Raw genomic sequence first — 26291 nt, forward strand, 5'->3', positions numbered from 1 at the left:
GCTATAAAAAATGTTCCAGACTATAGGAAACTAACAAATCATGGAAATCAGATGTGCTGCATGATCCTAGACTGGGTCCTCTACTAGAGAAGAAAAAATACTTTTAGAAAGGTATTCTGAAGGGTGCCTGGGTGGCTTAGTCGGTTAAGCAACTTCAGCTCAGGTCATGATCTCACAGCTCATGGGTTTGAGCCCCGCGTCAGGCTCTGTGCTGACTGCTCAGAGCCTGGAGTCTGCTTCCAATTCCATGTGTGTCTCTCTCTCTGCCTCTTTCCTGCTTGTGCTCTCCCTCTCTCTCAAAAATAAATAAACATTTAAAAAAAAAAGAAAAGTATTTTGAGTCTGTTGAAAAAACTGATGCCAGATTTGATAAAAAGTACTGTATTAATATTAAATATACTCAAGCTGATAACTGTACTATGTTTGCTAACAGAATATTCCCACTCTAGTGTGTAGAAAATACACACTAAAGTATTTGGGGTCAAAGCACTATAGTATATGCAACTCTTCCTCAAATGGTTCAGAGAAAGAGACAGAAATGGGGAGACAGACCAGCAAATGAGATAAAATATTAAAAACAAGTGCATCTGGGTAAAAGTTAAAGGGGCATTCTTTGTATTTACTCTTGTATCTTTTTTGTAAACTTGAAAATAGCTCCAAATAAAGAGTAAGTTTTACACTTTTAAAATTATTACTAGTCATAGTTGTTTTTAGTGTGTGTTTGTTTTGGTTTTGTTTACTTTGTTTTGTTTTGCTTTGTTCATGAGAAAGGAAAAAGAGAAATACTTTCATGAGAAAGTATTAGGACAACGTAGTTATTCAGAAACATCTGTTTTCAAGAAAGGTATAAGAAAAACAAATGATATGCTATACTGCCTAAAATCTGCTGAATTACGATAGCGCCCTGATATTGCTTTGCAATGGTGGTTCTCAAACTTCAGCATGTACCAGAATCACCTGCAAGACGTGTTAAAACAGATTGTTGGGCCCTGTTCCCAGAGTTTCTGACTCAGTGTGTGTAGGGTGGGGCCCAAGAATTGCATTTCTAGTGAGCTCCCAGGTGATGCTGACACTGTGGGGCCAGTGAGAATCAGTGTTATGCAGTATACTCTGGGTCATCCACTTTCCAGATTACTTCCCAAAGCTAAAAGAAATAGAATGACCTTGATGACACAACAACAGAGCTGGTCTTTATTATACCATTACAATTGTCATGCCTCTCCAATTCTGAGAAACATTTAGATGCTGAAAAGATATACAGCCAAGTTAAGATTTGCCTAACAACCATCACTAACTTGGACATATAACCAGAAAGAAGGCAACGATGGAATGAGCATAGGGACTGTCCCTCAATACTCATTCACCTCTTCTTTCAGAGCAACAGAACCTCCCATTTAGGCTGGGCAACAATCACTTCTCCCTGCCTTCTGTGCAGCTTTAGCTGGCTATGACCATGTGATAACTCTCACTAAGAAGATAATAAATTTGGGGCACCTGGGTGGCTCAGTCGGTTAAGCATCTGATTTTGGCTCAGGTCATGATCTCAGGGCTCACAGGTTCAAGCCCCACGTCAGGCTCTGTGTTGACAGCTCGGAGCCTGGAGCCTGCTTTGGATTCTGTGTCTCCCTCTCTCTCTGTTCCTCCCCACCGCCCCCCAACTTGCTCTCTCTCTCTCTCTCTCTCTCTCTCTCTCTCTCTCAAAAATAAAGATTTAAAAATTTAAAAAAAGAGAGAGAGAGAAGATAATACATTAGTGGCAGGTGCAACTTCCAGGCCATGATCTTTAAGAGGGGAGCACAGCCTTTATCCCCCACATTTTAAGAATGAGAGTGCCTCCGGGGCGCCTGGGTGGCGTAGTCAGTTAAGCGTCCGACTTCAGCCAGGTCACGATCTCGCGGTCCGGGAGTTCGAGCCCCGCGTCAGGCTCTGGGCTGATGGCTCAGAGCCTAGAGCCTGTTTCCGATTCTGTGTCTCCCTCTCTCTCTGCCCCTCCCCCATTCATGCTCTGTCTCTCTCTGTCCCAAAAATAAATAAATGTTGAAAAAAAAAATTAAAAAAAAAAAAAGAATGAGAGTGCCTCCATCCTCCCTTTTAAGAGGGAGGAGGTACCTTAGCATTCCCTTTTCCTCCTTCCTCTGGCTAGAATAGAGCTACTGAAGTTGGAACTGCCATCCAGGACCATGAGGTGACCTTGGGAATGAATGTCCACAGATAGTGGAGCATCAAATACAAGGAGCTTGAGCCCTTGTCACAGTGTTGCTTCCCATTAACCCCTGACTGCTACCTCCAGATTCATAAACAAGAGACAAAATTCGTCTTGGTTAAGCCATTGTCAGTGGGGTTCTCTGTCACTCATAGCTGATCTTAATCCTAACTAATATAGAAATCCAAAATAATAACAACAAAAGGAATAATTCAGAACTTTTTAGAGCACTATTCTTTCTGGAGCCAAACCAACTAGCAGAAATACCAATATTGGGTAAAATTAAATAAAGCAAAACTGGGAAAACGTCCTGGTGGGCCAAAGAGCCAGTCAAATAAGTATTTAGTTTTCAGGTTTAAGGGATTCTGTGACTTTCATCAGAGGCAATAGTTATACCAAACAGTTTCTGAAGATAATAACTCACGAGACTTTTATAGATGATAGCTAACTAGCTAGCTAGATAGGTGAAGAGGGGAAGTGAGGGAGAAAGGAAGGGAAAGAGAGAAAGATACATATACACACATATGTGTATGCACATATGAATGCACATTGCAGGTAAGTGTATAATATTTCACTCACAGAGGAAGGGGGGATATGGGAAAGATTACAGTGAGTACCTCCAAAAGAGGGTCAAAATATAAAGAAACAGGACCTCAAATAAGCCAAACATGGTTAGAATATCAATTATTTTTCTTTTTTTTTTTTTAATTAAGACATACTGAAAAAACACTACAGAAGAAAATAGAGAGAGGGCTGGAAAAACTCAATCCAGAAAACTAAGGATCACACATAAAATTATTTCTCTTGGTGAAAATGAGTAAAGAGAAGGTGCCAAGCCTTTGAGATAAGAAGGGTCTACAGAAATAGAAAATACAGCCTTTCTATAAAACTGCACAGATTTTTAAAAATTATGGCAAAGCTATCTATAGATACAGGTAAGAAATTTTGCAATATCTAACTTCAAAACTGACTGCATGCAAAAATGTATTCTCTTAAGGGTTTTTTGTGCATTTTTTTTTTACTCAGAAGGATATTTTCTATAGAAACAATGATATATGGATTCCTAAATTCATCTACCAAAGCCTATTTCCTTTTCATTGCATCATATTTTCTCCTGAAAAAAAAAAAAAAACAAGAAGCCCTACTAATGTGTTCAGTTCTTAACCTTTGAGCTTTTTTCCCCCTAAATCCTACTCGGTCCATCTGATCCTACCTCCCTTAGACAACTGGACCCGTTACAGATATGAAAATGGCCTCCGGTAACCTCAATATGCTTAAAATTTTCAATATCACTTTTAATACCTATGAATAATAATAGCCTCATTCTCAAAAACCATCCATGCTAAATTTTACTGAGAAGCACAAAGATAATAATGAGGAGAATTAATATAATCACACAATTTTGGGGCACCTGGATGACTCAGTCAGTTAAGCATCGGACTTCAGCTCAGGTCATGATCTCGTGTTCTTGAGTTAGAGCCCCGCATCAGGCTCTCGTCTGTCAGAGCAGAACCTGCTTTGGATCCTCTGTCTCCCTTTCTCTTGCCCCTCCACCCCGTCAAAAATAAAAAATAAAAAACTTTTAAAAAAATAATAATAAAATGTTTTTCAAAAATCCAAGGTTTTTCTTCCTTATGCAGGAGGATCAGGCTTACAAAAGCCTTGCACTGGGACAAGAAATGCTAAATACAATGGGATTACACTCCTGATTCCTAGAAGAAACTCCACCTTGATATATCAAGGATATTTTTCAGCTGAGCATACGACAGGATGCCTTCATAAGAAGGAATGGTGCTCCAAAGAATAAGGTGTCCCCTGCACTATACAAGAAGGAAATTAAAAGGAGGGTCTTCCTTCTTGCTGGCCACCTGGAAGTGACCTTGCATCTCTGAGTAGGTCCCCAGAATCAGAATGATGAATTAAAGCTCAGTTACTCTGGAGATCTTTTATTTGACAAAGCCGTGCCCTTTAAGATAAATCTGAAGAAAGAAAATACTTCTCTTACCTTGTCTTTTAGTTTTTCCATCCAGCTTCTCACTAGGGAAAATAAGAGAATAAAATGTAAATAGCCATCTTTTTACTTATATTTCGTTAAGTTAATTTGATAACTTATATTTCATGGTATTGAATTAATTTGATGCACTGGTTTCATTATATGAAATACTATGAAAGAGTCAACAGTATTAACATGACAGTAATAGTCTTGTTTTGATTCTCATTTATTTAAAACTGCAACAGGGGGGCACCTGAGTGGCTCAGTCAGTTGAGCATCCGATTCTTGATTTCCACTCAGGTCATGATCCCAGGGTCATGGGATTGAGCCCCATGTCAGGCTCTGGGGATGAGCATGGAACCTGCTTAAGATTCTCTCTATCTCCCTCTGCCCCTCTCCCCACCTCATGCTCTCTGTCTCTAAAATAAAATTTAAAAAGCAACAGAGAGCATAACCATATCCTTCATATCATCACTAGATGAACAGAGAGTATTTTTGTTTGTTAAATATATTTTTATTACTATTTTTTCTTATTTTTTAATGTTTTTTTTAAATTTTTTTTAACGTTTATTCATTTTTGAGAGACAGAGAGAGACAGAGCATGAGCAGGGATGGGGCAGAGAGAGAGGGAGACAGAACCTGAAGCAGGCTCCAGGCTCTGAGCTGTCTGCACAGAGCCCGATGCGGGGCTCGAACTCACAAACTGCGAGATCATGACCTGAGCCGAAGTCAGATGCTCAACCACTGAGCCACCCAGGCGCCCCATGTTTATTTATTTTTGAGAGAGAGAGACAGTGTGTGTGTGAGTGGGGTAGGGTAAAGAGAGGAGACACAGAATCTAAAACAGGCTCCAGGCTCCGAGCTGTCAGCATAGAGCCTGAGGCAGGGCTTGAACCCACGAATTGTGAAATCATGACCTGAGCCAAAGTTGGACACTAAAGCAACTGAGCCACCCAGGTGGCCATTACTATCGAATGCTTTAGAGGGAGGTCTGGGGAAGGATACAAGAAATCATCTTTATAATATCAAGTTCATCCTTGACCCATGCACTACCAAATAAATAAAACAAAATATCAAATTTGTGTCTCATCTGACATCTTCTCTTTTACTTTATTCCTCACATCTCTCAGTTTTTAAGCTCAATGGGTATTCTGCACTTGAATCAATGTCCAAGTAAGGTAGGAAGGGGCATTGGGCAGGCTAGGGCTGCTCGGCACTGGCTCCAGAGAGAAGCATTTGCATTCACAGCTGAAGAAGGAAATTTTCACCAAAGGCAAGAACAGGAAGTATTTCTGAAGCATACATAGCTTGCAGATAGTACCACTCCACAATAACATAACGACTGTAAAAAAAAAAAAAATAAAAGCAACAATCTAAAAAAAAAGGGGGGGTGTCTCAGTGGCTCAGTCAGTTGAGCAACAGACTCTTGATTTCAGCTCAGGTCATGATCCCAGGGTCATGGAAGCAAGTCCAGCATCAGGCTCTGCGTGGAGTCTCCTTAGGATTCTCTCTCTCTCATTCCTTCTGCCCTTCTCCCTCACTGGTGCATGCTCTCTTAAATAGATAGATAGATAGATAGATAGATAGATAGATAGATAGATAGATAGATAGATAGTAAGGAAGTAAGTAAAAGGCAATAATCAAGTAACAGTCATAAAAGCCACTGAAAAGGACTACATCAAGCAGGAAATGTTAGTAGACCACTACTACAACCATTTGGAAGTACACATGCTGAGAAGAGAAGGAGGCATCACTCAAAATGAAGGCATGTGTTAGAATGGCCATGTTAAGGATAGTCTGAAGTTAGCAATGGGGTTCTTCACCCTTAACTGCCTATTTTTATTTTTTTTTAAATTTTTTTTCAACGTTTATTTATTTTTGGGACAGAGAGAGACAGAGCATGAACAGGGGAGGGGCAGAGAGAGAGGGAGACACAGAATCGGAAACAGGCTCCAGGCTCTGAGCCATCAGCCCAGAGCCTGACGCGGGGCTCGAACTCCTGGACCGCAAGATCGTGACCTGGCTGAAGTCGGACGCTTAACCGACTGCGCCACCCAGGCGCCCCAAACTGCCTATTTTTAAACTTTATTTTATTGTTTACTTTGAGAGAGAGATAGAGAGCACACACGCCAAGTGCAGGCAGGGGAGGGGCAGAGAGAGAATCCCAAGCAGGCTCTGCTCAGCACAGAGTCCAAAGGGCCTCAGAGCCACCACAGCGAGATCATGACCTGAGCCGAAATCAAGAGTCAGATGCTCAACCCACTGAGCCACCCAGGGTCCCCCATCCTTACTGCCTTTTAAAGTTATAATAATATTTCAGCTCTGAATAAAAATTCTTTTTTAAAATCATCAAAAAGGAGAAAAGAAGACAAATATTATCAAAGAAATTAGTAAACAGATAAATAAAACCTTTCAAGATTTCCTTAGATTTCCTTTCCTCTCCAGGAGCTTCAACACATAGGAAGGAAAGACACAGAGTGGCAGGCCTAGAAACGGCTGCCAAAAAGTATAGACAAGGGATTGGCAAAGTTTTCTTGTAAAGAACCAAATAGTAAATATTTTAGGCTTTGCAGGCCATACAATCTCGGCTGCAACTACTCAACTCTGCTGTGGCCGTGTAAAAGCAGTCATAGATGGTACATAAATAAATGAGTTTGGCTATATTCCAATAAATGTTATTTGTGGACACTGACCTTTGAATTTCATGTAATTTTCATAGGTCACAAATATCTTTCTTTTGATTTTTTCAACCATATTAAAATGCAAAAGGGGCACCTGGGTGGCTCAGTCAGTTAAGCATCCGACTTCAGCTCAGGTCATGATCTCATAGTCTGTGAGTTCGAGCCCCGCGTCGGGCTCTGTGCTGACAGCTCAGAGCCTGGAGCCTGCTTCGGATTCTGTGTCTCCCTCTCTCTCTGCCCCTCCCTACTCATGCTCTGTCTCTCTCTGTCTCAAAAATAAATTAAAAAATTTAAAAAAAATAAAAAATAAAAATAAAATAAAATAAAATGTAAAAGATTTTCTTTGCTCATAAGTGACACAAAAATCATTTTTTAAAAAGGTGATAAAAAAATGCTCATAGGGTAACAGGCTAGACTGGTCAGTTTGCTGACCCCTGATACAGACACGCTTTTACCCAAGAAGTCGGTGTCTCCATTTACTGTCTGACTCTAGTAATAACATATCTGACAGTAATGATGCCAGCTGACACACGCACATGGCCCGACCCCTTACCGAGCAGGTTCAGATCTAGTGCATCATTTGATCAGCAAACCAATATCAAACATGAGATTCAGGTAAGATTATGCTCAGGGAAAAGATGAGGAAACAGAGACTCAAAGAAGCTAAGAGACTTGTTCATGGTTAACCAGGGAGTTAAGAGTCACTGAAATTCCAACCACTATCTGACTTAACAACCTCAAGGAGTAAGACTTCTTAGCTACCCATTTATTTTGGGGACACCACCACTCTTCTGCTCGCTCAGGCTGAAAATGTGGAGATACCCTGGGTTCTTCTATCTCCTTCAGTCCCTGGCTTCAATCCCTCACATCAAGATCTTGGCAAGACCTCTTGGGTTTACCCTTCCCTCCTCACTCCTTCTGTCTCAAGCAGGATTCTGGCAAAGACAGTGGTGCACAATCAGGATTTGATCAGTCATGGGAGGGCCAAAAGAAGAAAGGGCAGGAACCCCAGGAATGGGACTAAGAGTTAGTGGTTCCATGGAGAAGTGAAGTCAACCACTGATTCACTGAGTGACTCTGGAGAAATTAATGAACCTCCTGGACCCTCAGTTTCCTCATATGTAGAATGACAATGGTAACCCCTGTCTGGCAGGACTGTTGTGAAGATTAGAAATAACAAGTGCCCCATGTCTAGTACAGCACCTGGTGTAGAGAAGTAATAAAACAAAAATAAGAAAACTGGGGCAGGAGGGGAGAAAGACAAATGAAACATGACTATTTCCACATGTCTCAACATAAAATTAAATTCAAGCATGAGAATGCTTCCAATTCATTTATTCATTCAGCAAATATTTATTATGCACATTGTGTTGGCCAGGCACTGCGCTCTACACTGGGGTCAGTAAAAGGCATGGGGTTGGTGGGGGGGGGGGGGGGGGAGGCGGGGTTGGCTAACTCCAGTGAGGAAAGGAGCAAACCATCAGGTCTATGAGAAGTGAATGACAAGTAACAGTGCAGGGATGGAGAGGTAAGGCACAGAGCAGGAAAGCCAATTACTGGGACCAAGGCAGAGTGCCAACTCTGAAGCGAGACACTTGGAATCAGGGAATGGGCTGGATATTATATAAAGAGCAAAATAAGAGCGAGGTAGAAAAAGGAAAGAGTGAGCACCTCGTGGAAGGGGTGAAAAGGGCCATGGGACTACCTGTGGATGGCAGAGTAAGGGCAGCTCGGAGAAGAGGAAAAGGAGGCACAGATCAAGCCAGGGTCTGGTGCACCAACAGACTTTTAAACTATAGGAAGTTCGCTGTCAAGAGAAACAGTTTAACTTACGCCTTACCAAGCCAGGTCTCACTAGTAAACTGTCTCTATATCAGGTTCTTAGTGTAAATTTCACAGAGTCCTGCTTTGTATAATTCTCTAAGGCAGCAGTTCTCCACTGGGGGAGGGAAGGCACATCACAACAGGACATGTGTCTGCATACAGGGAGTTTGAAAGAGCACATTCAATGGATCTGGTTCTTTATGACACAAACTACAAAAAGAAAGCTTGGTCAAATGTTCTTGGCTACTGGGGTCGGTGATACATAGAAGATAATGAGACAGTATTCGGGGAGGCATGGGTCTAAAAAGGTTGAGAAAGACTGTTCTTTAAAATATGCAAGCTTGGTTGTATTTCTCCACCTAAAATCATGAGACCCCTGAGGGTCATGTCTTGTGCTTCTCAGGCATCTGCAAGAGTCTTTCACCTGGTATTGGGCACTCAGGTGCTTAATAAATATTTCTTCCTTCTTTTGGTGAATATATATTGCTTTCAAGTGAGTTCAGAATTTTTGAATAAGTATGACTTTTTTTCATGAGGATTCTGTAAACTGTTTTCAATAAAATGTTCGAGTCAATGTCAAAATAAATTTTGCATTTATACATTTTAAAACTGAAGGAATGGGGTGCCTGTCAGTCAGTTGAGCAACCAACTTTTGATTTGGGCTCAGATCATGATCTCATGGTTTGTGGGTTCAAGCCCCTCTAGAACCCACACTGCACTGACAGTGTGGAGCCTGCTTGGGATTGTCTGTCTCTCCCTTTCTCTCTACCCCTTCCCCGTTCATCTTCTCTCTATCTCTCTCTCTCTCTCTCTCTCTCTCTTTCTCTCTCTCTCTCTCTCTCTCAAAATAAACATTAAAAAAAAAAGATTCTCTATCTCTCCCTCCACCTTTCCTGTGTACGTGTGTGCACACACTCTCCCTAAATAAATAAATAAACTGAAGGAATAAAAATTGATAAGGGAATGCAAAGTCAAGACAAAAAAATCAGAAGAAGAAAAGATGATTTATAAAGAGGAGAATCAACACTGCAATTTTTAAAATAGAGACACATCACACTGACGAGAGGGGTATGAACTGATACAACTTTTTGGAGATGTGAGGAGGGATTTGCAATCTATATTAAAAGTTTTTTTTTTAATTTTTTTTTCAACGTTTATTTATTTTTGGGACAGAGAGAGACAGAGCATGAACGGGGGAGGGGCACAGAGAGAGGGAGACACAGAATCGGAAACAGGCTCCAGGCTCTGAGCCATCAGCCCAGAGCCCGACGCGGGGCTCGAACTCACGGACCGCGAGATCGTGACCTGGCTGAAGTCGGACGCTTAACTGACTGCGCCACCCAGGCGCCCCTATATTAAAAGTTTTTTAAAGGTTTAATTTTTTTCATCCAAATTTCCAGTTATCTTAAACAATCAGTGATATGCACAAACATTTTTGTTAAATGCTATTTACTGTAACATTATTTGTAGTGGAAAATAACATGTAAACAACATTAATAGCCAACCATAGATAATTGGTTGAAATACTCACAGGAAAACAAAACCTTAGGTTATATCTACACAAAAAAGTATATTACACAAAAACTTAAATTATTTAAAGAAAAATACTTGATACGTTACAAATGAAAAAAATAGGGTATATATAACATAAGCCCAAGTTTGTGGATAAAAATATTATGTATATAATTGGGATAATGTACATCTAAGTGTTAAATGAATTCCTCAATGGGTTATAGAATTATGGGTGATTTTCTTTTATTCCCTCAATATTTAGAATTTTCCAAATTATTTATAATTTCTTTTTTTTTAATTTTTATTATTATTTTAATACAATGTATTGTCCAGTTGGCTAACATACAGTGTGCTCCTGGTTTTGGGGGTAGATTCCCGTGATTCACCGTTTACATTTAACACCCAGGACTCATCCCAACAAGTGCCCTCCTCAATACCCATCACCCATTTTCCCCTCCCCCCTCCCACTTTCCCATCAATCTTCAGTTTGTTCTCTGTATTTAAGAGTCTCTAATAGGTTTACCTCCCTCTCTGTTTGAAACTATTTTTTCCCCTTCCCTTCCCCCATAGTCTTCTGTTAAGTTTTCTCAAGTTCTACACGAGTGAAAATGTATGCTATCTGTCTTTCTCTGATTGACTTATTTCACTAAGCATAATACCCTCCAATTTCTTACTACTTTTAAGCTAAAAGAGCCCCAGACAATTCTGTAGACCTTTGCAAATGGAAGTTAATGCTGGATTGCTGACAGAGATGAGCACAAGAGGTTAGGGCCCTTCCACTCAGATAATTCCTCAGCCCACAACTACAGATCCATTCTAACCTCACTGATTCTAGTTTGTTTTCTTTCTTGAAATTTTATTTAGGGGCACCTGGGTGGCTCAGTCCATTGAGCGACCAACCCTTGATTTCCGCTCAGGTCATGATCGCAGGGTCATGGGATCGAGCCCTGTGTCAGGCTCTGTGCTGAGCGTGGGGCCTGCTTAAGATTCTCTCTCTCCCCCTCTGCCCCTCTCCCCTACTTACTCTCTCTAAAATTAAAAAAATAAGAATAAAGTATAGACTTCTTAAATCACTATGTTGTACGCCTGAAACTAACGTAACATTGCGTATCAACTGTACTTTGGTTAAAGAAAAAAAACGGCAGGTTCTCCCTCCCGTCCACTAGTATTCTCTCGTATGTAGCATCCAAGGCAGAGCAATTTGCCCTCTCCTAGCTTATCCAGTGGGAAAAAAAGTGAAGAGGGAGAGAGTAATGAAGAAATTGCAGGTAAAATAACATTTCTACGTATCCTATCAATTGTAAGTATGGTTGGTTTTTAACAGACTGCCTGCAAAGTAATTTCCTTTATTTCCAATAACAAAATTTTAGTGGCTACATTTATCCCAGATAGACCCATAAATTCCCTTTCACTAAAGAGGAAAGGGATGGGAGCAAGAGGAGACCCAGGGTTTGTCTGAGCTAATAATTAACATTTGTTGGACACTTCACTAAAAGCTTGCAAGGTAGGTATTATCACCCCCATTTTACAAATGAAGAAAATGAAGCTTAAGTAAAATGCCGCAAGCCACACAGCTAAAAATGGACTGAGCTGGAATCTGGACCCAGACCCTTATGGCTAAAATATATGCCTATTCAGTATGCCAGTGGGTTGCTTTGGGAAGGGGTGTGGCCATGTCAGAGGACACGATAGGGCTATTTCAACTTCTGGAGATAATGGCATACCCAGATTGGGGTGGGACGTGTATCAGCTCACCTATCTGTTATTCCGGCTTGCTCTTTCTCTATTTGCTTCTCCTTGTCTCCTCTCTCTGACAAATGTCCTCCTCTCTCTGCCTCAATGTGTGTCTCCTTCCAACTCTGCCTCTCACTCTGGTTTGTCTCTTTCTTCCCCTTTTTTCTCCTTCTCTGAGTCTGTTGGTCTATATGACTGTTGCTCTCTGTATATATGTCTTCTCTCCCCCACTATTTGTGTGTGTGTGTGTGTGTGTGTGTGTGTGTGTGTGTGTGTGTGTCTTTGTATGAAAATAAATTAGATCTATCTTAGTTCCATCTTAGGTCTATCTTAGCCTGAGAATCTTCCCAACTCAGTCCTGTGTACAGAGTTGCTCTGCATTGGAGAACAACAGCCCTGGTGGCAGAAATCCTGAGATGAAAGTTAAAACCCAGAATGAGCAATGCTGAAGATACTGAGTATGAGATAAGAGTACATGGTAGCACCATGAAAAAAGAAGAATATAGAAAGCAGGAACAGATTCCTGGGGTCATGATAACGATTTTACTCTATGTGGAGTTTAAAGTATCTGCACAATATCCCTGGGGATGTTTCTGTTGGCAGTTAAGATTTTGGATATGGAGAAATCCAAGCTGATGACCAGGTTTGGGGTTCACTAAAATGTTCATGAAAGCAGAAGTCCAAAGAGTGAATAAGATCTAAGATCACCCTGGAGTATAAACTGTATATTAGACATGGTTCTCCAGAGAAAGAGAAATAGATAGATAGATAGATAGATAGATAGATAGATAGATAGATAGATATAGATACATATATATATACAGATATATAGATATAGATATAGATATAGATATAGATATAGATATAGATATAGATATAGATAGAAGAGTGAGTTTATCATAAGAAATTAAGCAACTGGCTTGTGTGGTGATGGAGGCTGATAAGTCCCAAGATCAGATCAGCATGGTGAGTCAGCAAGCTAGAGATCTTGGAGACCTGATGATGTAGTTCTAGTTCAAGAGCTAGAGGCTCAAGATTCAGAAAAAGCTGGTATTTCCATATGAGTCTGAAGGCAGGAAAAACCTATGTCCCAGCCTGAAGGGGACATCAGTCAGGCAGGAAGAATTCTCCCTTGCTCAAAGGTCAGCCTTTTTGCTCTATTCAGGCCTTCAGCTGATTGGATGAGGCCACCCTCACTGGGGAGGGTGATCTGCTTTACTCAGTCCATTGATTCAAATGTTAATCTCATCCAGAAACACCCTCACTGATACACCAGAATAATGTTTGGCCAGATGTGTGGGCAGCTCATGGCCTGGTCAGGTTGACCCATAAAATTAACCATCACTGAGTAAGACTGCACAAGACCAAGGTCACAACACCAAGAAATTCCAGTATTTAAAGGCCAAGAGAAGGCCAGAGGAAGAGATGAAGGAATAGTCAGAGGAGCTCAGAAACCTGGACTGTTCATACGAAACAACCTGAAACAGCTAGTTTCAAGTGTTTATGAGGACACTTCTCACATTCTATCAATCAAGTCTTTTGTCCAAGTAAAGCCAAGCCCATTGGTGCCCCACAGACCACTTCCTTCCCATGCAGGCCTAAGGGTCTCTCTGCCTGAGGGTATCTTCCAGTCATAGGAGCCCACATGGGGCTAGCCAGAAGCACTGAGGAAATACTGTTCTAGAAGCCATCTTTAATCAATGAGGGCCATGAGTTGGTGAGTATATTAGCTCCCAATTGCAGCTATCACAAATTCAATGGCTTAAAACAACATAAATTTGTTATCTTATACTTCTGGAAGTCAGAAATCCAAAGTCAGTCTCATGGCTAAAGTCAATGTGTCAGCAAGACTGGTTCCTTCTGGAAGCCTTAAGGGAGAACATGTTTCCTTGCCTTTTCCAGCCTCTAGAGGCTGTCTGCAGTCCTTAGCTCATGGCCCCTTCCTCCATCTTCAAAGCCACCCGTACGACACTTGAATCTCGCTCTCTCTAAACTCTGCTTCCTTTGTCATATTTTCTTCTCTGACTCTGACCCTCCTACTTCTCTCTTATAAGGACCCTTGTGATAATCTCCCCATCTCTGGGTCCTTAATTCAATCACATTTGCAAAGTACCCTTTGTAAAGGTAACATATTTACAGGTTCTGGGTCTTAGGGTGTAGACATCTTGGGAAGGAGCACTATTGTGCCTCCCACATTGGGTAAACTCCCCAGATTTCCTCCCCCCTGAGGTGTGTTCCATACAGCTTCTCAAGGATCCCCTAAGAGCAAGGAGCCACAGTAATAATCTCCTCATGCACGCCCCCTTTGCTGGCTCTCCAGCCACCCTGTCTCACTTCCTCGCCCCCTCGCCATCCTTCCACACCAATCCTCGCACACCAACTCCTTGCACACCAATCCAGACTCAGGGTCTGCTTTTATGGAGAATTCAAACTAAGATCCCAGTCTAGTTCCGCCACCACATAGGTAGGCCTCCCCTACACCACACCAACTTTATTTATTTTGTAAGTTAAAACAAACTCTTAAAACGAACAGAAGTAAGGCACAAGAAAGAAAGGCAAGCTGACAAAGTCCAAGGCAGATGCCGTCTCCAATGATTTAAACTAAATTCTAATTGAAGGGCTCAGGCTACCTGGATTTATAAGATATACTCTTTCCATAAAGCATTGTGTAAGATGTACTTCATACCTAGTTCCACTTAGTTCACATTTGATTTTGAAAGGGTTATACAGTCTCCTTACTAGTGAAATTTTCAAGATCATTTTCATCTTTCAATAAGGTGGGAAGCTTTATTTTTTGTCAATCAATGAAAAGAAAAATGTATATTCCACCTAAATAAAAAATGCAATGTCAGAACACTGTCTTTTGTTCAAAGCATATGTAACTAAATTTCAATTACAGGGTTTCTACGGTGTCAAGAAATAAATGGAGACCAGCTCTTTTTCTTCCCTGTTATTTCACCATAAGTGTCTCTTGCAGCCCAAGAACAGCAAAGCTTTTGTCCAACTTACGTAACACCTTTAAGAATAATAAAATAAAACTTACTGTTTTAAATATTGTCTGCATGATTTTGTAAGTCTTAAGTTTTTCCAGCTACACACTATTCTCTAACGATGCTAAATTTACCTGTTTTAACAATCACAGAGAAGCTCTATCCATAATCATTTGCTCTTCACATAATTACAGAACAGCAAGATGCCGATGAATAGAATGACGTCCTTCTTTGCATAGGGCTAAGTGAGCAGCAATCGTGCATCTGAGAAGCAATTAATCCTGAAGGCTCTGCACTGAGATTTGGAGAGAAGGGTACAAACAGCCCAAATACCCTAACCTCTACTTTCACGTAACATTAAGAATGTCTTTAGTTAACTGCAAGCTGAGGAACAATACTAAGTACCTACCAGGAGGATGCAAAGAGAATGTCTTGTAATCATTTGCACATCTTCCCGGGATCACTTAGAAATGCTAACCATACTGATGAACTATAAACTGTATGGCTACAAACTCTAGTGAGGAGAAGGCTGCTATGAACTTCATCCATATGGAAATACATGATGCATAAATGAAGAAAGCACCCCTCCACGTTTGCTTTTTTTTTTTTTCCCAAAAAGAGAAGCATGATATACAACTGCTCACGAGGGAGAAAACAACTTGTCATGCCCCTCCCTCCTCTACACCTGATTGAGAGGGAACAAAAAAAGTCACTGGGCTTTGCATGAAACTCCCTTGAAAGTTCTGTTGAGCGTGGAGGTTTCTGATCTATGGTTCTATCATTCCACGGCATCAAGTCCATGATCAGGGCACCTGAAATTCTCCCAACTCACTCTTATACTTCTCTCTTCACATTTGTATTATCGGATTTTCAATCCACTGGTGAAAAAGGAAATAGTGTGGTCTTCATACTTCATTTTTTTTTCAGTATATGAAGTTTATTGTCAAATTGGTTTCCATACAACACCCAGTGCTCATCCCAAAAGGTGCCCTCCTCAATACCCATCACCCACCCTCCCCTCCCTCCCACCCCCCATCAACCCTCAGTTTGTTCTCAGTTTTTAAGAATCTCTTATGCTTTGGCTCTCTTCCACTCTAACCTCTTTTTTTTTCCTTCCCCTCCCCCATGGGTTTCTGTTAAGTTTCTCAGGATCCACATAAGAGTGAAACCATATGGTATCTGTCTTTCTCTGTATGGCTTATTTCACTTAGCATCACAGTCTCCAGTTTCATCCATGTTGCTACAAAGGGCCATATTTCATTCTTTCTCATTGCCACGTAGTACTCCATTGTGTATATAAACCACAATTTCTTTATCCATTCATCAGTTGATGGACATTTAGGCTCTTTCCATAATTTGGCTATTGTTGAGAGTGCTGCTATAAACATTGGGGTACAAGTGCCCCTATGCATCAGTACTCCTGTATCCCTTGGGTAAATTCCTAGCAGTGCTATTGCTAGGTCATAGGGTAGGTCTATTTTTAATTTTTTGAGGAACCTCCACACTGCTTTCCAGAGCGGCTGCACCAATTTGCATTCCCACCAACAGTGCAAGAGGGTTCCCGTTTCTCCACATCCTCTCCAGCATCTATAGTCTCCTGATTTGTTCATTTTGGCCACTCTGACTGGCGTGAGGTGATATCTGAGTGTGGTTTTGATTTGTATTTCCCTGATGAGGAGCGACGTTGAGCATCTTTTCATGTGCCTGTTGGCCATCCGGATGTCTTCTTTAGAGAAGTGTCTATTCATGTTTTCTGCCCATTTCTTCACTGGGTTATTTGTTTTTCGGGTGTGGAGTTTGGTGAGCTCATTATAGATTTTGGATACTAGCCCTTTGTCCGATATGTCATTTGCAAATATCTTTTCCCATTCCATTGGTGGCCTTTTAGTTTTGTTGGTTGTTTCCTTTGCTGTGCAGAAGCTTTTTATCTTCATAAGGTCCCAGTAGTTCATTTTTGCTTTTAATTCCCTTGCCTGTGGGGATGTGTCAAGTAAGAAATTGCTGCGGCTGAGGTCAGAGAGGTCTTTTCCTGCTTTCTCCTCTAGGGTTTTGATGGTTTCCTGTCTCACATTCAGGTCCTTTATCCATTTTGAGTTTATTTTTGTGAATGGTGCGAGAAAGTGGTCTAAAAATATGGAACGCTTCACGAATTTGTGTGTCATCCTTACTTAGGGGCCATGCTAATCTTCTCTGTATCATTCCAATTTTAGTATATGTGCTGCCGAAGCGAGCACATATTTCATTTTTTTTAAGAGAGAGGATGGGGAAGGACAGAGAGAGAGGAAGAGAGAGAATCTTAAGCGGGCTCCATGCCCAGCATGGAGCCCAATGCAGGGCTCGATGTCACGACTGTGAGATCATGACCTGAGCCAAGATCAAGAGTTGGACACCACTCTGCAACTGAGCCACCCAGGCACCCCGATACTTAATTTTTAATAGAAAGATTATTGTTTCTGAAGTGCAGTCTCATCAGGCTTCCGGGGCAAAGTCAAGTTTGTGTGTGTGTTGCTTGCCAGATCCACTGAATGTAAAATTTCCCATCTCAAGATAGATGTGAGGCATTAGTTACCTAGTGTCCATCAGTCCTGCCTGTAGTCCCCTGTTCTCAAGTTCATGGAAAGTGATAGCCCACTTTAGCTTCATGACAAGGTCCCCACACACCCTTCTCCTCTACATACAAATGTGGGGCTTCCACTGATCAAAAGCTATGGCTTGAGCATAGAGTGAGGCAAAGAGAAGACTAGCCAGTGACCAGGTAACCCTGAAGTCTCATTTTTACCAACGAGTCATCTAAACTTGCTGGCATGATTCTGCTTGGTCAACATGAAGCTCCCACTTCCCTAGTGCCAAGGCTCGGCCAACAGATATCGATTAGACATGGGGAGCTGAATGAGTACTAAAGTGGTTTTCAAGGCAGCTTCAAGGTTTGTTCCCAAAAGTTCCACTTACCAGTTCATAACGTGTCACTCCTCATAATAATGGGCAAATACCAAGCTGCACCCTTGAGAGAAATGAAGGCAAATCTTTGGTTAAGAGCACCTGAGCACCACAGTTAATACTCAAAGGAAGAGCTTTTCTTCCATCTTAAATGGATTACTTGGAAAGAAAGTTTCCCTGAGCTCTTGATCCTTCGGAAAAAATCTAAAGGTCTCTCCAAACCACTATAGGATAGTCAGCCGGTGAACAATCTCAGTCCCTACCTTTGCTCCTTCTAAATCTCACAAGCAAACTTTGCACATGCTCCCTGGGAGCAGGTTTTCAACTATACGGGGAAACTTTTTATTAAGGCAGTAGAGCCAATCTCAAAGTCTTCATTGTTTAACCATCTTAGACATACCTCTATTTTGCCGGGTTCTTGAGATTCTAATCCTCCTGTCCGTGATGCTTATTTCCTTTCCCTCATGCTGGACTCTTTCCTTGTGCAAACTGTCATTTGTCACCGGGGCTTGTTTTTCCCTGGGTATCTTGTCCACCCTGCACTGCAGAAGTGTCACTATAGATGAGTAGTTTCTTGTTTGCTTGTGCCAAGGACGCCAGGGGCTTCACCAGGGGCTGGAACCTACCACCTGGCTGTATAGTAATTTCTCAGTTATAGGTTCTTGCATGATGAAGGCAGTCCTTGGGCTTCAGTGTCATTTTTCTCCCTTGACTCAGAGCATCAGGAAGAGTGATATTTCCTTGCTGTTCCCCTGGCTCATGTGGGGGATTTTTCTAGATCCCCTTTCACCAAAGAGGCATTTTTTCCAGAACGCCTCCTTATGCAAAGGTTTTAGTCCCTGCTGCTTCCCTACACCAGCCCAAGGCTTGTCAATTGGCCCCACGTTGATGTTAAATTCTACCCCTCATCTCAGCTTCTATATGTGGCCCACGCTTCCCCTGGGGTACCACAGCTCTAGCTCAGGAGGCTACTGTTTGGGATTCAAGCTGCTGCCGGTGGCAACAATGGCTTTCTTTTCAAGCTCAGGTACATATTCAAAATTTTTGTTTTACTTTATGCAGAATTTCTCTGTCTCATACTGCTGGAACTGGACAGGCAGACTCAACTTCTAACCAGATGTTTTTGTTTTTTTATTTATCAAGGTAAAATTCACGTAACCTAAAATTGACCATTTTAAAGCCTACGTTTCAGTGGCATTCAGCACATTCACGGCGTTTTATAACCATCACCTCTATCTCATGCCAAAATGTTTTTATCACCCCAAAGGAAACCCTGTACCCATTAAACAGTCACTCTCCATTCTTCCCTCCTGCTAAGCCCTAGTAACCACTAATCTCCCTTCTGTATCTATGGATTTACCTATTCTGGATATTTCATGTAAATGGAATCCTATATGACCTTTTACATCTGATTTCTTTTACTTAGCGTAACGTTTTCGAGGTTCATCCATATTACAGCGTGTATACAGATGACCAACAAGCACATGAAAAGATGCTGAATATCATTAGCCATTAGGGAAATGTAAACCAAAACCACAGGGGACACCACCTCAACAGCCACTAGGAAGGCCATAATGAAAAAAAAAATGGAGAATCACAAGCGTTGGTGAGAAGGTGGAGAAATCAGCACCCTCGTCCGTTGCTGGGGGAAATGTAACATTTGCAGCCACTGTGGAAAACGATTTGGTAGTTCCTCAAAAACTTAAACATAAAATTATCATATGACTCAGCAATTCCCCTCTTGGGTATATGCCCAAAAGAATTAGTCCTCAAACAAATATTTGTCCATAAATGTTCATAACAGCCTTATTCACAATAGCCACAAGGTGGAAACAATCCATGTGTCCATCAGCAGATGAACGGATAAACAAAATGTGGCGTATCCGTATGCTGGAGTGTTACCAGCCATAAAAAGGATTGAAATACTGATACATGCTACAACATGGATGCACCTTGAAAACATAATGCTAAGTGAAAAAAGACAGACACACCAGCTGGTGATCGAAGAGGAGGTAAAGAAGCTATCTGGGCCCTCCTGGAAGCTGGGTAGATACCATACAGAAGGGAAAGGGTGTAATTCATAGTCCATCACACATACTCAGCTCTTCTTGCCACAGGTCCCATAAAATACCCACCTACCGCACTCCCTACTAGAACAAACACCCAACATTACATTCAAGCCAGCCTGCCTAGATGACTGCAAAACAGGAGTCCCCTCTTAGGAAAACAATTTCCCACTTAAATTATTTATTTCTCTGGAGTAACCATAAAATATTCAAATTCAACTGCCAGACCATAAACAGAAGAGCCAGAAACTCTTACCTAAGTTTCTTATTTGATATGTATTCATTCCATTACAAGAAGAATCCAACGTTTATTAAGTATCTAAATAATGCCAGGTACTGTGTCAGAAAATATCTGCAACACCTTGCATATTTATGAATTAAAATAAAGCTTGCAGTTATGTATAAAAGGGAGGAAGAGAAATTGAATTGTATTTTTTCAGCAGACATAATTAAACCCCAAAGCTCTGGGCATCAATTAGACACTAGAAATAAAATCTGATTATCCCAGAGACTCATTTCCAGACGAACACTTTTATGAGTTGCCTAACTGTGCATGGTCCTGAGTTAGCCATCAACCAAAATGGACTTATTTTTACCTAGTAACAAACAAACTTTGAGCCCATTATGAGTTTCTTCTGAAGAAGCAGCCAGAGATCTTTCATTTAATTGGCAATATAACCACCTACATTATTCATGATAAGTTTACTTTCCTCTTAATATAGAAGTCTAAAGGCCATCGGTGCTGTAGCAAGTAACAAATGTACGCTAAGAACTTACCAAACAACATCCACTTTCTCCGTGGCTCTACATTATCGAGAAATATTTTCCCGAGATTTGTGTGAGGTTTCAGGTTCACACAGAGGCATCTGCAACAGACTTCAGAGAGAACTGCAGCTACTCTGAACATCTTAAGTCTAAGAAAAAGGCTTCCAAGATTTTAATGTGGCTTAGGACAGAGTGACAAATTAAAATTCAAGACCCAGTCATTCCCACAGGGCCAAAAAGAAGTCAAATATAAGGATAACCAGAAGAGTCTTGCTTGATTCTGCTTTCTCCCACCACACACTTCACAGGAGGCTGCCTTCATTTTCACCCTAGTACCATGAGAGCCTTCACTGGCGTTTTCCAAGCAGTATTTTTGAAAGGCAATCTGATCACATCACCCCCTGCTTAAAACCCCTTCAAAGCTTCCTACTGCCTTTAGGGAAAAATCTAAACTTCACGTGGCTTACGAGGTGCGCACGATTTCAGTTCTTACAAGTTAAGCGTGCCACACCTCCAAATCTTCACACTTGCTCTAACTTCAGTCTCCACCCCTCTTCTTCCAACCCATCTCTACTCGTTCTTCAGGCTCAGCTGAAAAGAGTGCTTTTCAAAGAGGTCTGCTCTGGCCCCTACACTGGGTCCCTCTCCGGGGGCACCCAGAGCATCCTGCTGTTCTGTATTGTTAACCTGGTAATGCAATCATAATTGTTCTTGTTCCATGACTGCCTTTCATGTTAGTTGATTAAACTCTCTGAGATAGGGGTTATCTGTCTTGCTTGTTGCCGTGGCTCCAACACCACACAATACCTGGCACGCGGGAGACACTCTTTGTTGAATTAATGAATCATCTTCTACAATAATACATTCTCGTGGGGACTGAGGCTATTGTCCTCACACATTTGGAGCCAGATAAAAGATAACCGAGCTAGGGGCGCCTGGGTGGCGCAGTCGGTTAAGCGTCCGACTTCAGCCAGGTCACGATCTCGCGGTCCCTGAGTTCGAGCCCCGCGTCAGGCTCTGGGCTGATGGCTCAGAGCCTGGAGCTTGTTTCCGATTCTGTGTCTCCCTCTCTCTCTGCCCCTCCCCCGTTCATGCTCTGTCTCTCTCTGTCCCAAAAATAAATAAATGTTGAAAAAAAAAATTTAAAAAGATAACCGAGCTAATATAATTAATATGATCCTACCGAGTACTCTCTGCAGGAGGGGTTCTTAACAATTTTTGAGTAGTGGACCTCTCTGTCAGATGAAGACTATGGATTACCCCTTCTTGGAATAATGCTTATAAATGCATGACAGAAGATATATAGAACTCTAACGAAATAATTATATTCAAATCCCACTATCAAATTATGTTTTAAATTAGTGATACAATAGTAAATACACCTTTTCACTGTCATTAAATAAAGAGGTCTAGTGGCAGGTCTAGTAACTACCATGATTTCAAAGTAATGATGAGCATAAATAACATATTGAGATTATCCGTGATAACTATAATGTTGATATAAAAATAGCTGTGATATTTATTAGTGAGAAGACACACAGCTACTGGCATGGCTACTGGCTCCACGCATAATTAAAACACTACAATTCAGTCAGAAGTTAGCGAAAATAAGAATGTCATTTTTGTCATCCAACTTCATGGACCCCTCAGGAGATCCCTGCAAAAGCCAAATAATTGCACTGCCTGGCTCTCTCACTGTGGGGGAGTATAGGCTACCTTCCTACCCCCCCCCCCAACACACACCTGGATCCACAACCACATCTGTGCAGTGTCCACGTTTCCCCTGCGTGGCTCCCATATGTTGGTTGAACATGGCAGGGTACCAGTGCAGGTTCATTCCCGTGGGACAGAGGGATCCCCCAGTAGGCAACTTTGCCTCAAGAACTCACAATCAACCTGGCCAAGACATTCTCAGAACTGTCCTTCCTCTCCTCATCTGTCCATTCCCATCTGTCCTTTCCTCCCCTTGTCCTCCTTCCTTCCACCTGTCCTCTCACAGAAGTCACACCGGCACCGAAAAGTTCATCTGAAAGCTCTCCCAGCCTACACCGTTGTCCTTCCCTTCATCCTTCCCAGGTGTCCTCATGATAAATCTCCTGCACACACAACCCCATCTTGATCCTGCTTCCAAGAAGATCTGAACAAACGCAATCCTCCTCCCCTTTTTTTGTTTTTATTTATTTTGAGAGAGAACAGGAGAGGGGCAAAGAAGGAAAGAGACAGAATCCCAAGCAGGCCCCACACTATCAGCCCAGAGCCCAATGCAGGGCTCAAACTCACAAACCGTGAGATCATGATCTGATCCAAGATCAAGAGTCAGACACTTAACCGACTGAGCTACTCAGGCACCCCATGCAATACCTTTTAATCAAGGAGAAAAGAAAGGCCTATTCAACTGGGTTTATTCAGACCTGATTATTCTGAAAATATCTGGACATTCTACATTTACAACGCTTTACCAATACCTAACACCTGATTGCATAAAAGGGCTTTTCAGAGCATTTTGTTTTAAAAATCTTTCCCATCGGGGCGCCTGGGTGGCGCAGTCGGTTAAGCGTCCGACTTCAGCCAGGTCACGATCTCGGGGTCCGTGAGTTCGAGCCCCGCGTCAGGCTCTGGGCTGATGGCTCAGAGCCTGGAGCCTGTTTCCGATTCTGTGTCTCCCTCTCTCTCTGCCCCTCCCCTGTTCGTGCTCTCTCTCTGTCCCCAAAATAAATAAAAAACATTGAAAAAAAAATTAAAAAAAAAAAATCTTTCCCATCAACTCTTTGTCATCCAAAGGAAGGCTCACATAGGGTTAAGGCCAAGGACTAGCCTCCCTGAACAGATGACAGTGGCTCATTAAGGAACTTGGAACAGGAACAAGAGAACTGAAAGCTACAGCCACCACAAAGACTTTATTTCAATAAGACGGTTTGAAGATTACACAATGTCAACCCATTAGAATACCCCACCGTCATTCCTGAGAGCCCCTCTGACAAAATCCTATGGGTATGAAGTGAGTACACAGGAGCTCCACATGCACAATAGAGAAGCTAATACACCGGGTGGCCAGCTGTAACTCAGAATCGAAGAGAAGGTGCTGCAGACACAGGATTGTGGCAAGTAAATCTTAATGCGGAAGAGGGAAAAAGAGTGTTTACAGCACAGAGCATCTCCCTTCCCCACTCTCCACCCCTTCCACCAGGGATTTCAGGTATAATAACAACATAAAAGGTAATATTAGAACCAATATTAAAATAAATAGGGAACAGGAACACTCCACAAAAGGGGAAATGTAAACGAGCGCAGAAGAATCAAGATGAGAGAAATAAACAAACATGAAGCTTCTAAGAGCTGATGGAGAGAGATGTGCTCGTAACACCTCAAGTGGAAAGCTGGAACACATTTTCTGACTGGGACCTCTTCTGGTGTGTTGGTTAGATTCTACAGGGCCCTTAGACGAACCCCTACTTCTGGTACATTGTGAGCTAAATCAGCTGTTATGGGCCACCCGGGGGACCTTACCATGACATATAGCATGGTTTCTAAGGTGTAATGCCCTCTGCGCTTCACTTTTGTGGGGGCGCTGGGTGACGCAGTCAGTTAAGCATCCGACTCTTGATCTCAGCTCAGGTCATGATCTCCCAGTTCATGAGATTGAGCCCCGTGTAGGGTTTCACACTGACATCTAGGAGCCTGCTTGGGATTCTCTCTCTCTTCCTCTCTCTCTGCTCTCTCCCCCACTGATAGGCTCTCTCCCCACCCCTTAAAATAAACATAAAAAACTTTTTTTAAGAAAAAAACTCTTTACTCTCAACAATAGCCAAATTGTGGAAAGAGCCTAAATGTCCATCAACTGATGAATGGATAAAGAAATTGTGGTTTATATACACAATGGAATACTACTTGGCAATGAGAAAGAATGAAATCTGGCCTTTTGTAGCAACGTGGATGGAACTGGAGAGTGTGATGCTAAGTGAAATAAGCCATACAAAGAAAGTCAGATACCATATGGTTTCACTCTTATGTGGATCTTGAGAAACTTAACAGAAACCCATGGGGGAGGGGAAGGAAAAAAAAAAAAAGAGGTTAGAGTGGGAGAGAGCCAAAGCATAAGAGACTGTTAAAAACTGAGAACAAACTGAGGGTTGATGGGAGGTAGGAGGGAGGGGAGGGTGGGTGATGGGTATTGAGGAGGGCACCTTTTGGGATGAGCACTGGGTGTTGTATGGAAACCAATTTGACAATAAATTTCATATATTGAAGAAAAAAAAAACTCTTTAAGAAAAACACTTTTGGGAAAAGAATTCACTCCAAAATGTAAAATATCCTGTGCTTCCTTATGTAAATAGAAACATGGAGGTAAGGGGTGGATTGCGTCCCCCAAAAGGATATGTCAGATATGTTGATGCTTTAACTGCCAGTACCTCAGAATGTGACTTAATTGGAAATAGGGAGCTTTGAGATGTAATTAGTTAAATTAAAATGAGGTCCTTCTGGAGTAGCATGGGCCCTGAATCCAATACGACTTGTATCCCCATAAGAAGAGAGAGGCACACTGAGAGGAGAGGGCCACGTGAAAACCCAGACAGGCAGGAAGAAGAAAACGGCCATGTGATGACAGGCAGAGATGGGAATGATGCATCTACAGGTCAAGGAACACCAAGGATTCCCCGTAATGCCTGAAACTAGGAGAGGAGCACAGAACACACTTTTCCTCAGAGCCTCAAGAAAAAACCAACTTTGCCAACACCTCGATTTCCATTTCTAGCCCCCAGAAAGCTGAAAGGGTCAATCTCTCTTGTGTTTAGCCACCTTGTTAGTGGAACTTTGTTATGGCGGCCCAGGAAACTGATACAATAAGCTTTAGGGCTTCTCCCCCCGACACTTCCCCGTCCAGCCTTCCCGCCTCTGCTACCACCAGGTTACTGATATATAAATCTCATGTTAATGTGCCAGGTTTCATGGGGTTTGAGTCCATGCTGGAGATGGTCCAACACTCTCAGAAACTGGATCCTCGGTAGCAAAACTCAGCCTGCTGATGATGCTAAGGCCCTGAGTCACCTCTTTGTTCCTATGGAACAATTTGCATGCTGAGGCAATCCAGCTCAATTCTGGCCTCGATATATTACACTTTAATGGTACTTTTCTTCCAAGAACACTTACGAAAATTGCCTCATTAATTCTCACTGCTCCCTTGTGCAGCAAGACAGGGACAAGTGTGATTATCTCAATTTTGAAGACAAAGACCCTGAATTCTAAGATCCCAGGACTATGAAGAACATTGAGAGGTCATCAGCCCCAGAAAGGCCCAAACTTGTTGCTCAGCGGAATCACCTGACAGCTCAGCAAAAATACAGATTCACAGGCCCAGCCGCCCCAGGACACAGCCCAAGAGTCTTTATTTCTTTTTTTTATGTTTATTTTTGAGAGAGAGAGAGAGAGAGAGAAAGCAAGCAGGGGAGGGGCAGCAGAGACGGGGGACAGAGGATCTGAAGCAGGCTCCGTACTGACAGCACAGATCAAGCCCTGTGTAGGGTTTCATGCTGACATTGAGGAGCCTGCTTGGGATTCTCTCTCTTCCTCTCTCTCTGCCCCCTCCCC

The 26291-nt window shown here is 42.0% G+C and overlaps 1 protein-coding gene and 1 non-coding gene across 2 annotated transcripts in view; both read right to left on the minus strand.

The window, feature by feature from the left end:
- ARMH4 (armadillo like helical domain containing 4) overlaps positions 1-26291 on the minus strand; it is a 128113-nt gene that overhangs the window by 4850 nt on the left and 96972 nt on the right. Inside the window, exon 6 of the mRNA XM_047861060.1 lies at positions 4209-4240. Within this exon, the coding sequence (XP_047717016.1) occupies positions 4209-4240 (32 nt within the window). The remainder of the gene's footprint in view (positions 1-4208; positions 4241-26291) is intronic.
- Positions 17065-17171, minus strand: LOC125169138 (U6 spliceosomal RNA). Its single transcript, XR_007153471.1, has one exon. It is a non-coding gene; the product is annotated as a U6 spliceosomal RNA (small nuclear RNA).

This window comes from Prionailurus viverrinus, chromosome B3 (assembly GCF_022837055.1).
Source record: "Prionailurus viverrinus isolate Anna chromosome B3, UM_Priviv_1.0, whole genome shotgun sequence".
NCBI classification, from domain to species: Eukaryota; Metazoa; Chordata; class Mammalia; order Carnivora; family Felidae; genus Prionailurus; species Prionailurus viverrinus.